Here is a 13,809-nt window from a genome sequence, read left to right as displayed (position 1 = left end):
TCTTCGTGAAGGCGACATGGAATGTGCACTGATCTTAGAACAAATAAAGATTTTAAATTGACTTTTTCTTTTCTTTATATCCTGTTTTCTGACATAATGTATATAATAATTATTACACACATCATTTTATGTTTGCACAAGGGCTACCGCAGTAAATATGCTCTAACGTCTGTTAAGCCAATTGCACACATTGGAGTTTCGACCAACATTGGGCCAACGCATTGGGCCAACGTGTTAACACTAACGTGTAGACTTACTGCCGCACTCTGAGTGGAACATTAATTACTTAAATGTAATTAATTCAAAATTTTGACATAAGCCCCATACATTATCTGTCAAACTCTTCATTAAATTGAAGGTTAATCGTAATTAAATGCCTCTGAGTACGCCGGTAAGAGTATGAAATTACGCTCCCAACTTATGGCTGAGTAGTGAGTAGGCCTCTACAGTTTGGCCCAATGCACTGTCTAAATACATAAGGCCAATGTGTACAGCGGAGCTTTAACGTCAAACAGTTTATAATAGCGCAGAGTGGAACCGAATTCCCAAAAACTGAACACAGAAAATTCAACATTAACTCCAGAGTGTAACGCATACATTACTTCTGCGAGGCCAATCAGCGTTGGTCGGGCGCATTCACGCGAATTCGCGCGGATGCGCGCGCCTTTTTAAATTCTCAGAAGTAATTAAGTGCGTTAACGCTTTGGAGTTAAGGTTGAATTTGTTATGTTCAGTTTTAATAATTCGCTTCGATGCGCTTCGACTCTGCGCTGGTATAAATTGACCCTAAGGGAACCTAAGAAACAAGGTAATAATAGAGTACACTTAGTATAACTAATATCATTTGATCAATTTATTTCTAAACTAGTTCAATTATTTCGAAAGCTATAAAAATTGAAAGCTGAAAAAAAACTAGAACATTTTTCTTTCAGTGCGGCCGTGTAGAAAATTGCTTATAGCTTTTCTGTTGAGCATCGTGTTCGTGAAAGTCCCCGGCGGTTCTTTGTCGGAGTTTAAGGACGCTAATATCGTTTAGAAATCAATTTCACATACGATCATGAAAAGGCTGGGGACGGCAAATAAAGGAACTCGAAGCAAATTCGTTTTGTAGGAGCGCCGGATTACTGCCGCGCGCAAACAACATTTTATTAACTCGAACGACATGTTTGATTAATTTCATAAACAAAATTGTGAAAATATTTTACGTTAATTTGCGTGACGATAGATTGGATTACTTCGCTGGCGTTTACCTAAAATGTAAATATAGCTCATAAAAGGGACATTTTATTATTTTGTCAATTTCGTCGACTAATCAAGTTGTAATTTAATTGGCAATCAAAAATAACAAAGTTCAAGTAGTTAACCGAACTTGCTTTATATTTTTATAATATTTAAGTCGATTCTTTTTTACCTACCTAGCTGTATCTCAACTACCCAATATGACCAACAAGCTACACGATTTAATATTAGATACATAATAATATTATTTATTTCTTTTCAATATTAATTAACGTGAAGATTTGTATTTTGCTACTTCTTCACACAAAACTTGGAAATATCCTTTAAAGGTTTGAGTGTAGGCGTTTATCAATCAAGCCGCATGCTATCTTCTACCATTTCTTCGTTCCTGAACGCAGCTCTCCGGGTATTTCAGCCTTCGGTGCTTGATGACGCAGGCGTAGTGGTGCGCCGACAGCCGCGGCCGGCGACTGCGGGCAGGGTCCTCGAAGTCTACCTCGTACAGACCGAACTTGGTGCTGAAAATGCAACATAAATTGGTATTCTGAGGGAGAGAGATGATTAGTAGATAACCAAGAGATCATTGATTAGTTAGATATGATGAAATTACTGGATCTTTAAATTGTACTGTAAGTAGCCAGTAGGGCCTCCTCTTCGCTATCTCAGCTGTTGTCAGCATTAGCCCCTAAAAGGTTGGGACATAACAGTACGATAGTTTTATTTTGATTTTTTATTATGAGTAACCGCAGTAAACTATCTCAAGTCACAGGCTCGAGCACGCACAAGGGAAAGCACAAAACTGGTTATAACGTTCATAAATTCATTACACTCACTTGTATCCATCGAACCACTCAAAATTGTCTATGAGAGACCACACCGTGTAGCCGGTGACACGGACCCCGTCCTCCATAGCGAGAAGTACCTATAACATACACACATAACGGCATTAATCGTAAGTCTCAACTCAACCAAAGATTACTAAATACTTACTACTGAGCTTACTACGTATTCAACACTATAATAATATAGTACTCGAGTGAGGAATTCAGCAGCCAGCGAGACTTCATGGCGAATTTTAAATGGCTTACTTCAATTGGTGGGGCAACTACTGTCTCATGGACTAAACATACCAATATTAGTGGTTGGACGCCTCCGTGGTCCAGTGGTTCAGAGCTCGGCTCTTGACTCGGAGGTCGTGGGTTCGATTCCCGCGTTGGAAACATGTTATTTCCAAGTTTGGTTAGGACAATGTAGGCTGATCACCTGATTGTCTGACAAGTAAGATGATCCATGCGTCGGATGGGCATGTAAAAAGTCGGTCCTGTGCCTGATCTCTCGCCGGTCGTGTCGGTCTTCCGTCCCACTGGGTTATGAGAGTAAAGGAATAGAGAGTGCCCTTGTGTACTGCGCACACACTTGGGCACTATAAAAATTACTCCTGCGTAGCTGGCCTGGTTTCAATGAAACCGGCCACCGTCACCGAAACCGGTGTGGGAGCTATTATTATTATTATTATTATACCAATATTATAACTTCGAAAGTGTATGTATGCATGTTGCCTCTTCATGCTTAAGCTGCTGACGCTACATTGATTTAGATGAGTATGGAGGTTGGAAATACATTAAGCAACGAAAAAATACATAGAATAGTTTTTATCCGATGAAATGCAAGGATCCTTTGCGTTAAATGCAACGAAATTGCGGGCAACATCTAGTTCTCATGTAAGTTTACAAAGCCTCCGTGGTCCAGTGGTTTAGAGAGTTTTTAGCTCTTGACTCGGAGGTAGTGGATTCGATTCCCCCGTTGAAAACTTGTTGATTCCAAGTTTGGTTAGGACAATGCAGGATAACCACCTGATTGTCTGACGAGTAAGATGATCCTTGCGTCGGATGGGCATGTAAAAAGTCGTCAGTCAGGCACAGTCTATCTTCAGTCGCGTCGGTCGTCCGTCCCACTGGGTAATGAGAGTAAAGGAAGGGAGAGTGCTCTTTTGTACTGCGCTAGGGCACTATAAAATTACTCCTGCATAATTGGCCTGATTTCATTGAAACCGGCCATCGTCACCGAAAACGGTGTGGGAGTTATTCATGTATGTTTACATACCTGTTCCATGTATCTGGTCAAATAGTCCACCCTGATGTGGTCCTCGAGGTTAGTGCCGCTAGTGGCCAGGCCGTTCTCCGACACGAACACCTCCACATCCCCGTACTGCTGTCTCACCCAGTTCAGCAGCCGACGAAAACCTGGCGGGTATATCTGAAAAGGTGAAAAGATTATTAAGTAGACCGACACTTATAAATTATAATATAATTATCTTTGTGTGGTAAGAAAGAGATGAAACAGAGTAGAAAAATCAGTTAAAGCTGCAACGTAGCGCGTAGTCGAAACTACGACAACACACATTGGAATATCTAATACGCCTAAAATATTTAGGTATTATACACCACAAACATGAAATGCTCTTTAATGCGCAATCAATCTGCAACGCATCCCATCCTCTATGCATCATCATGCAAACAGCACAGTGCACAAAACCCAAGACAGTGTTGCCGCGTCGCATCGTAAAACTTTACTCTGCTGTGCAAAGGTTGTTTTTGCGATACGTCGCCGAAACGCAATATGTAGAGCCCTTATTTACGTAATAACTATATTTGGTAATCTGTGTCCTCACTGCCAGAGACGAATATTTAATACTAAACTCATGAACGTAGAAAAAAAGGCGGACGGAGTCTCATTATATACAGCAGTTCACAGCACTGTGTGTTCAGAGTCAGCCAGGCTGACTGCATGTACACTGTACACGGTCCGCACACACACATTCTTACGCTAATCCGGTATATATGTCGCAGGGAAAAGAGGATATCAGGGATTTCACGATATCCCGGCAGATGCCGAATATTCTTGTTTATTACGTCTTCTTACTAAAAATATCTAGTGATATGTCATTTCACTAAACTAAATCTAGTGAAATGTCAGAAAAGCGGATACCGCCGAATAAAAATCGAGCCACGCATTTTTCTCGCTCGCTCTAGTGCCCACACGGGCACTAGTGGGAGTGAAACAAATGCGTGTCGAGCTGGCGCGGCTCGTCTAGCTATAGCCTGGAAACAGACAGACGGAGAGACAGTTTTACCCTTTGGGTACGGAACCGTAAAAACTAATCGAAGATCTGGAGTACCTGGAGTACCTGTGTTTTCTAATCAGGGTCACCCTGATTAGAAAAGACAAGAGCCTAACCAAACGATTAGAGATCGACATGCCACCTGTACAAAAAATATTCAACTTGGTGGGCCGCTGCATTCGACGTCAAAAATCAAAGGTCTGAAGCATCTGATGAAGAACCCTCAGCTGGTTTCAACTGTATGATTCAGAGATATGGTGATGTCCCCTCAGATCTGCTATATTTGCATTACACGTGTGATAATAATAATAATAACTTCCAAACCGGTTTCGGCGACGGTAGCTGGTTTCTTTGAAACCACGCCAGTTACGCAGGAGAAATTTTATAGTGCCCAAGTGTGTGCGCAGTACACAAGAGCAATCTCTCTATTCCTTTACTTGCATAACCCAGTGGGACGGAAGACCGACACGACTGGCGAGAGATCAGGCGCAGGACCGACTTTTTACATGCCCATCCGACGCATGGATCATCTAACATCATACTTGTTAGAGTAAGATGTTAGATGATCCTACCAAAGTACCCGTGTGGGTATTAGAGCGGTGGTATCCGCTTTTCTGACATTTCACTAGATTTAGTTTAGTGAAATGACATATCACTAGATATTTTTAGTAAGAAGACGTAATAAACAAGAATATTCGGCATCTGCCGGAATGTCATGATATCCCTAGGGATATCGTGAAATCCCTGATATCCTCTTTTCCCTGCGACATATATATTTTTTTCTACATTCATGACTAAACTGTAATCAAAGAGTTTGATAGATTATGTATGGGGCTTTATGTAAAAAATCTTTATTTAATAATTTTACATATTCTTCTCTGAGTGCGTAGCTTGAGCTCTACATGGCGTTGCAGTATTGCATTTCAAATACTGACCGGCATAATATCCAATGCACCATACGTAGAGCCTGGCGGATGTTCCAGCACGGCGTTGAGCTCCGCCGAGCCGTTGATGAACCACGTGCCCGGGGCTTCCCCCGCCCGCGCCGGTCTGATCATGCTCGTGGTGTAGTGGTTCAGGGAGAAGAAGTCTGCTGTGCCTGGACAACAATAATTTTAATATTAAAGAACCATTTGAAACAATATTTATTATAAACGAGGAAGCTTACCGCGATCAAACAAAAAAGCATAAGAGGTGCTGCTGCTCCAGCTCCGGATCCACTTTCAAAATGTACCGGATCCACGTACATTTTGAAAGTGGTCTAGGAAACAAATGAATTTGAGAATCTCTGATCTAAATTCAGGAAACTAAATTCAGTGGTCGTACATGAACCAGAATTTAAGATACATTATTCAGGAACCTCAATTTTTTTAAGTTATTTACAATCGTTTCCTCTTATATTGTTAAAGAAAACCACATCAAAGACGTCGTGTAATTTTAAAGATTTAAGCATTGATAGGGAGAGTCCTAAGGGACATTGTTTTATACGTAACAAAAAACACATTCATAGAGCAAATTTCTAAAACAATTGACATATTGTATATTTTAGTATTTTGTAATCCTTTAAAGTATATCCTAATTCCTAAGATCTTTTCTGCAGATAAAGCGAGTGAAATTTAAATGAAGAGATTCATCACTGCTGCACAAAGCTGATTGAAAGCCCGTGCTTAGTTCAAGTTGTATGGCTCCTGGCTGGGATATTGATTTCCAACTCTATCCCTCCAACTTCGCTCGCAAATGTTTCCCTGCTCCTCGTAGTTTTCACCGATCAACCTTTGGCGAAGTTTGTTGAAGCATTAGATTCAAAACCCAAGTTTCGTATAAAAACAACAGAAGTTTAAGATAAGTTGTATCGTAGTCAATACTTGTTATCTTTTTTACATTCAATTGAGGTTTTCAATCAAGAAAAATATTAAATAGGGAAAGCGTTTCTGTCTGGCTGTTACCTCTTTATGCATAAACACTTGACTGGTCTTTATGTTTGGTTAGTAGATATTTTGAGATCCCCATACGAATTTCAGAGCAATAATACGTAGTTTTTACAGGTTTGGGCCATAATGAAATTTTTTGCTACTAATACGAACTCTTGATACAAATTCACAACGCAAAACAGAACTCCGGAAATCTCATTAGTAATGTATTTTAATGGTCCACATTCGGTTGAAGGTTGGCACGCAGTCGCCGCAGCACTGCGCCAGCTCTGTGGCTGACCACAGCCGCCGGCCACACGACATGTCCACACATAAGATAACTTAGGCGTCCTCTACATGGGTATAAGCTAACTACAGTAAAACCTATTCGCTAATGGGTTTTGGTTATTTTTTTTTGTAACTTCTTCCTTCGGACGCGTTCCAAAAAGGTGGAGTCCAAAAGCCCATGGAGGTGAAGGAGGTGGTTCTATGTTCAGCTGTGCATTTTCTTTGAAAATAGATCATGAATGAAAATATAATATTATGATCGTTTTGAAAACCATTGCGTCGTAGTCCAGTCGTACTGTATCTTTTTTACATGGAAAAATGCGTGACGCATCCTCAGCGAATTGGGTACATTGGTTTTGTTCTCACTTCGCGTGGGGTAAAGATCGTGCCCGGATAAGAGCTCCACTTCTCGCTTTAGCAAAGTAACGGGGAACGTATTATATACACGCGACGTACCTTGGACAAATTTCTTCTCCTCGTCGGTAAAGGCTGGTAGCCGGGATTGGGAGTAGCCCTCTCTCCTGCTCACTGCCCTCATCAGCTTCTCTGTGGTCGGCGGCCAGCCACCCTCCTTGGAGAATATCGGATGCGAGAATCGTCCAATCTACAAACGAAAAAATGTTGTTGCTTAGAACCGCTTAAAGATTGTATAAATATTATGTTAAAAAGTTAATTAATATTATATAAACAGAGAAGTTAAGAAACAGCGACAGCAGTCCCACATAATAAATTGGTCAGGTTACAATTTGTCTCGTTGCCAGATCAAGGACTAACATTAACTCGATAAACCCGACCATATATTATGTAACTAGAAACCGCTATATGCCTTGGAATCAACTGCTCTGATAGTACCTACCGAATGCTGCCTTCCGAGTTCGGCTAACTCCAAATCATCCGGGGTCACTGGCTCTACCCAAAGCAGATTGTTTGCTATTGATACTTTGCCTGAAAATAAACCTCGAGGTTATCATTTGCTGCTTTAAACCTTTATTAAAGTTCGTACGTTGCGGATTTATCAGGACAATGCGAAAGGCACGTCTTGACAACTTGCTGACTATTCAAGCATTCTAGTATGAAGATAGCTATAAATAATAAATAACTAGGCATAATATGTATGTCTATTGTCGTTGTAGAATAAATCTTACCGCCACATTTCGCTCTAAACTCCTCATCGTATATCCTATAGGCTTTCGCGTGCGCGAGCATCACGTGCTTGTTGCACAGAAACGGCGCGAAGGTTGGCTCCTTGATCTGAGGGGCGAACTGGCCGAAGTTGTATGTGAGGTCGCAGATGACGATACCCTCGTTGATGGTGATCCAGGTGTCCACGCGGTCCGCGTACAAGGAGTACACCAGCCTCGCGTACTCACCGAACAAGTCTACGATCAGCGGATTGGTCCATCCACCTGAAAAATGGCGACTTATAAGCTGTTGTTATACGTAATAATTAAATTAACGCCTCCGTGGTCTAGTGGTATAGAGAGCGGCTCTTGACTCGAAGGTCGTGGGTTCGATTCCCGCGTTGGAAACATGTTATTTCCAAGTTTGGTTAGGACAATGCAGGCTGATCACCTGATTGTCTGACAAGTAAGATGCTCCATGCGTCGGATGGGCATGTAAAAAGTCGGTCCTGCGCCTGATCTCTCGCCAGTCGTGTCGGTCTTCCGTCCCACTGGGTTATGAGAGTAAAGGAATAGAGAGTGCTCTTGTGTACTGCGCACACACTTGGGCACTATAAAATTACTCCTGCGTAGCTGGCCTGGTTTCAATGAAACCGGCCACCGTCACCGAAACCGGTGTGGGAGCTATTATAATTGAATTTAATAACGAAAGACTATTAACTAATTCATGTTATCTAAGATTTCATTATTAATGTGAAAGTGTGTATGTCTGTGTGTCATACTTTGAGTTTTGATTCTCGAGACAGTTTTTTTTCCAGAATGTCCTCATTTCGAGCAAGTATGAAGAATCGAATTAGCATAATATTATAGTAACGCAAAGATCATTAACATAATGTTTTTTATAAAATCTCGGTGTTTGTAATTAGTCGCAGCATGCTACCTATGAATAATTTCACGGGTATTCTATTTATTCAAAACTAGAATAAGTCAATAATTGTTATCTGGAAATGCATTAATAACGAACGATATTTAATTGAGAACGTGTTACTACCATAGAAATCGACAAATTGCTAAAGTTTTTGTTGGTGCAAAAAATTTTACTCGATGCCGCAAACTCAATTTTCGCCACGTTAATAACGGTTCACTTTGTTTCATTTATTTTTATTGGACACTATAACTTTATGCTCGCAGTTTCACTTGTTCACGTGTGTTCAACGTACTTGTAACTTTAAGCTGTGGAGCCGTCGCTGCTGTAGCTGTGGAACTAACACTTTCCACCAAGTTCCAAGTCGTCACGTTTTGTCATCTCTTCTTGGTATAATATACGACGAACGCACCCTTAGAGTAGGTTCACACGGCATTGTCCTGCACGTTTTTTGCAGTATACGTCATGTGCACTATACGTCTATAATTATTGTACTGCAACAAATCGTGCAGTACAATCGACGTGTGAATGGTTCTATATACATTGTATGCGCCACTGTTCATTCGTTAACACGTATACTGCAAAAAAAACGTGCAAGAAACGTGCAGGATTATGCCGTGTGAACCATGCCTAACTACCGCAGTCAGAGACGAATATTAATTACTTAATAATGAATATTTTGTTATAATATTGTAAGCCCTATAAATCTGTCAAACTCTTCATTAAATTTAAGTTTAATCATCATTCCATGTCTCTGAGTGCGGACATCTACGAATAATAAAAACTACATTATACTTGTTATATAACAGCAACGATACTAAAATATTGCTTTTCTCGCATTCTTCTATACTCACCAGGTCCTGTATAGTCTCTGTAGGTAGCTCGAAGTGCCACAACTTCACGACCGGCTTGACTCTCGCTGCCAGCAGCACATCTATCAGCTCGCTACGGACCTCTACAGTCCTTACATTCTGGCGTTCCCTCTATACTCACCAAGATCCTGTATAGTGACCGGCAGCTCGAAGTGGTACAGCGTCACGACCGGCTTGATACCGGCTGCCAGCAGCACGTCAATCAGCTGACTGTAGTACCGCACGCCGGCGGGGCTCACCACGTTCGTGCGACCGGTCGGCAGGATACGGGGCCAGGATATTGAGAACCTGGGAATTGACCAAGTAACAACAATTTTCAATAGATAAACTCCTCCACGACACGTTGTATTGTGTACATGGATAGTGTTGGGCCAAAGCCCGTAACACAGGAGATACAGTGGTGGGAATGTGTGGTGGGCCAATAGATAAACTCCTGTCAAAACCACAGAAATTAAGCATGGGTTTACTTTGCAACGTAACGAGTTAATGCAAATAGATGGATTTAGACTAGCCTTAAATTACTAAGCTTTATTTTCTTTACAATAATAATATAAAATTTAAATGACAGACTTGAAGCATGGCATGCGGTATTGTTCTGCATATTATACCAATTTTGCATGGCTCATTCAAAAATGTTTCGCAACGCCTCGTCATGTTACAATTTAAACTATCTTTAAAACCTTGTCACCACCGTGTTAAGCCGTGTTACGTGGGAGAGCTATGTTTCGGCACGAACGGGCGGGCTCGACCGGAGAAATACCACGTTCTCACAGAAAACCGGCGTGAAACAGCGCTTGCGCTGTGAGTCTCCGAGTGAATGAGTTTATCGGAGGCCCAATCCCCTACCCTATTCCTTTCCCTACCCTCCCCTATTCCCTTCCCTTCCCATCCCTACCCTCCTCTATTACCCTATTCCCTCTTAAAAGGCCGGCAACGCACCTGCAGCTCTTCTGATGCTGCGAGTGTCCATGGGCGGCGGAAGTTGCTTTCCATCAGGTGACCCGTTTGCTCCCTTATTTTATACAAAAAAGCATGAGTTTACTTTGCAACGTGACGAGTTAATGCAAATAGATGGATCTAGCCTTAAATAATTAAACTTTATTTTCTTTACAAGAACAACATAAAAATTTAAATAACAGACTTGCCGCATGCGGTATTGTTCTGAATATTATACCGAATTTTGCATGGCTCATTCAAAAATGTTTCGCTACGGCTCGTCATGTTACAATTTAAACTAACTTTAAAACCTTGTCACCAAAGCCCTGAACAAGAGACATAAAAGACCTCACATGTACTATCATAATATAGGTATTCCCTTTCTCTATCCTTTCATTAAGAGTTATGTGTTGACACAGCGGCCATGTAACCTTGTAGTCAAACTGTATTAGCTAAAATGTCTACCCGCTGCTCTTTCACTCTTTACCACCACAGTACCTGTAGAAGTCAAGTCCCATGTCAGCAGCCGCCTTGACATCCTGTCGCCACTGGTGGTAGGAGTCGGCCGCCACGTCGCCCGTCTGGTTGAAGTACCCGCTGTTGGCCGCCGAGTGGAACAGACGGTCCCATATGCTCGGCCCTTTGCCTGGAGCGAGAGGGAGATAGTTATTTTTTCTCTTTCACTCGCACACGAGAGTCTCGTTTCCTACCACCGATTCGGGAATTAGCCCGAGGAGAAGAGCCTCAGATGCGACATGAGCGATAGTTTGCAAAATGATTAGGAGTAGCGATGCGATAGGCCAAATGTGTCCAGTGACCAGGCTATACGTAGAGAGTATAGACATAATTTGATCGGCTTTGACGACCTCTGTGGCTCAGTGGGTGGGCTGTCGGTAACTCAAGCCGGGGGTCGCGGGTTCCGCCGACGGAACAAAAAGTTTTCAAAGTTCCTTGGTCATGGATGTGTATTAAATATGTGTATCATATAATAAAAATCTTAAATACATGTATAGTATAAATATAAAAGTATTAAATATATTTCCGTTGTCTGGTACCCGTAACAAGTCCTTCAGGTACTTACCACGGAGCCAGACTGACGTGGTGTGAAGCGTCCATAGATATTATTATTATTATTATTTGATCATATTATGCAACGTACCACACGGTACGGTTATATACACATACAATGAGGTGTTTAAGTGTTTAACTCTTTAACCTGGCCGGCTAGTCCCGGCGCCGAGGGGAACGTTTCAGTTTGCCGAAGCGTTCCCTAACTTGGTTGTAGTCCGGTCCCTTATGAGGTAGACCAGCCGGTCGTGGAGGAATTCCTGTGTTAGACAGATCCAGGACATCCCTCCGTATACGGCTGACAGCAAACCGCAGGTGGTTGTAGTGGGTAAACCCGGCGCTTCTCGCCGGGAATCCCACATACCTCTGGGGTGCTTCAGCTTAACTGAGGCACACCCCCAACCCGGGGCACACATAAAGGGTTTCCCCCGCGCACCAAAAAAAAAGGTGTTTAACTCTTTAAATGATCTGTAAAGTAGAAACTAGCCTAGCTAGTAAAAAAGGACCTAGTACTAACGTCCCGCATATAACACCTTAGATATTATTGTAAGACTAATGAAGTCATGTACTTACAAAAGTTTTTGTAAAATTATAAAAATAACTTTTAATTTACGAATAGTAACTTTAAATTGTATTGCAGCTACTTTTTATTATTCGTAGATTGCAGCTGTTATATTTTACCACATAATATTTTGTTACTAAAATTTTGCTTTAAATTTATTAAAGCATGAAAAAATTCTTAATAATTACACTAACAAATTGTAACAAAAAGTTCCTTTTGGTAAATTATTTGAAATAATAAGCAACTAGTTTTTGTTACTCTAAAATAATATGTGGTTATATTTTACCGAAAATAATTACTAACATATTATTATTTAAGCACTTGCTACTTGTGATTATTATCAATACTATCTTAAACAATTCATTTATTCTCATTGGTAATTTATTCAGTAAATTAATTACCACAGTTACGAATAAATGTATTATTCGCAAATAAATGAAATGCGTGGTAAGCATTATTTTGACATCTCAGTAGTTTCCTTTTTCAAATGGCATCTTTCGCTTGAACATATTATGCCGCAAATAGTACTACTAAATATAATGATTTTATAACCTAAGTTACTTACATACTAAAGTGAATCAAAATTCCTCCGGGCATTATTTTTCCGTGCAAATATGCAACCATATACATATTCCTCCTCACAAATAATAATACCGTAGTATTCATCCATGATATTGGAGTTTGTAACATTCACTTACCATCAGCATCCCAGCCCCCCTCGATCTGGTAGGAGGAGGTGGCGGCTCCGAACTGGAACCCCGGGGGGAACTCCAGCCGGGAGGACCAGGCCGTACCCAGGAGTGCGCTGCGCAATATCCAGGGTAAGTTAAGGTGGAATATATCAAAATACTATATGACGCCCGCAACTCCGTTGCGCCAAGTTTATAACGCGGGAACCGTAGGCCGTGTTCAAACCAAACTGTCTGTCAGCCGCCGAATGTGAGCGAACGTTACGCACTTTATTGTATTTCCATACATATTCACTTTTTCGTTCACATCAATATGCTATTACGCTATGCGTGGGCTTACATTCGGCGGCCGAGTAATATAGCACGTCACTACGCTCTGCAGACACTGATTGACTACGTAGCTACGTCAGATATAGGCTATAGCGTATAGTCAGCATACTGTGAACGAAGAAATACTGTTTATTTTTACGTTTGGGCGCGAAGAGGTACCAGACAGACGGACACACTTTCGCAGGTATATGTTAGTACGGATGGCTCTATCTTCTCCCACTATTCTCTGTAACCTCATTATAATAGCTCTTAAGCGTTAAAGTAAACCAGTTAGGACCCAAAAATAGAATAGAATCAGTGAGTGAGTTTACCGGAGGCCCAATCCCCTACCCTATTCCCTTCTCTACCCTCACCTATTCCCTTCCCTACCCTCCCCTATTACCCTATTCCCTCTTAAAAGGCCGGCAACGCACCTGCAGCTCTTCTGATGCTGCGAGTGTCCATGGGCGACGGAAGTTGCTTTCCATCAGGTGACCCGTTTGCTCGTTTGCCCCCTTATTTCATAAAAAAAAAGAAAAAAGAAAACCAGTGTTTTCTGAAATGCTCTCTTTTATGTGAAAGAAATTTCTTTTCTCGAGAGTTTTATAATATAATTATTATGTAGTTTTCAACCTGGGTGTCAAAGCTTCTGAAACCCAGTGGCCGAGAATAATATTATAGGTACTTATTTCATTAAAAAACAATAAAGACTATGTTCATAACCATACTTCTATGTTCGTAACCATACTATTATTGTTTTCAATACAAT

At 41.2% G+C, this 13,809-nt stretch overlaps 1 protein-coding gene across 1 annotated transcript; it reads right to left on the bottom strand.

Annotated features, from left to right (window-relative positions):
• Nucleotides 1-1,585: 1,585 nt before the first annotated feature.
• On the bottom strand, nucleotides 1,586-13,299 carry LOC121730898 (myrosinase 1-like). The gene is made up of 11 exons (XM_042120108.1): nucleotides 13,238-13,299; nucleotides 12,741-12,847; nucleotides 10,911-11,058; nucleotides 9,598-9,764; nucleotides 7,704-7,964; nucleotides 7,415-7,503; nucleotides 7,015-7,162; nucleotides 5,296-5,459; nucleotides 3,343-3,495; nucleotides 2,073-2,161; nucleotides 1,586-1,757 (listed from the first exon to the last, which is right to left on the bottom strand). The coding sequence occupies exons 1-11, from the start codon at nucleotides 13,297-13,299 to the stop codon at nucleotides 1,604-1,606; spliced, it is 1,542 nt and encodes a 513-aa protein (XP_041976042.1). The 3' UTR covers nucleotides 1,586-1,603.
• Nucleotides 13,300-13,809: the final 510 nt, after the last annotated feature.

This window comes from Aricia agestis, chromosome 1 (genome assembly GCF_905147365.1).
Source record: "Aricia agestis chromosome 1, ilAriAges1.1, whole genome shotgun sequence".
In the NCBI taxonomy this organism is placed as follows: domain Eukaryota; kingdom Metazoa; phylum Arthropoda; class Insecta; order Lepidoptera; family Lycaenidae; genus Aricia; species Aricia agestis.
This window is presented reverse-complemented; position numbering and strand designations above follow the sequence as displayed.

Coding starts and splice junctions, on each gene's coding strand:
- LOC121730898 (XM_042120108.1), bottom strand. CDS start 13,299: ATGAGGTTACAGAGAATAGTGGGAGAAGATAGAGCCATCCGTACTAAC. Junction 7,163..7,414: donor AACTCGGAAGGCAGCATTCG/GTAGGTACTATC, acceptor TTTCGTTTGTAG/ATTGGACGATTCTCGCATCC. Junction 1,758..2,072: donor GAGTGGTTCGATGGATACAA/GTGAGTGTAATG, acceptor TTGCATTTTCAG/CACCAAGTTCGGTCTGTACG.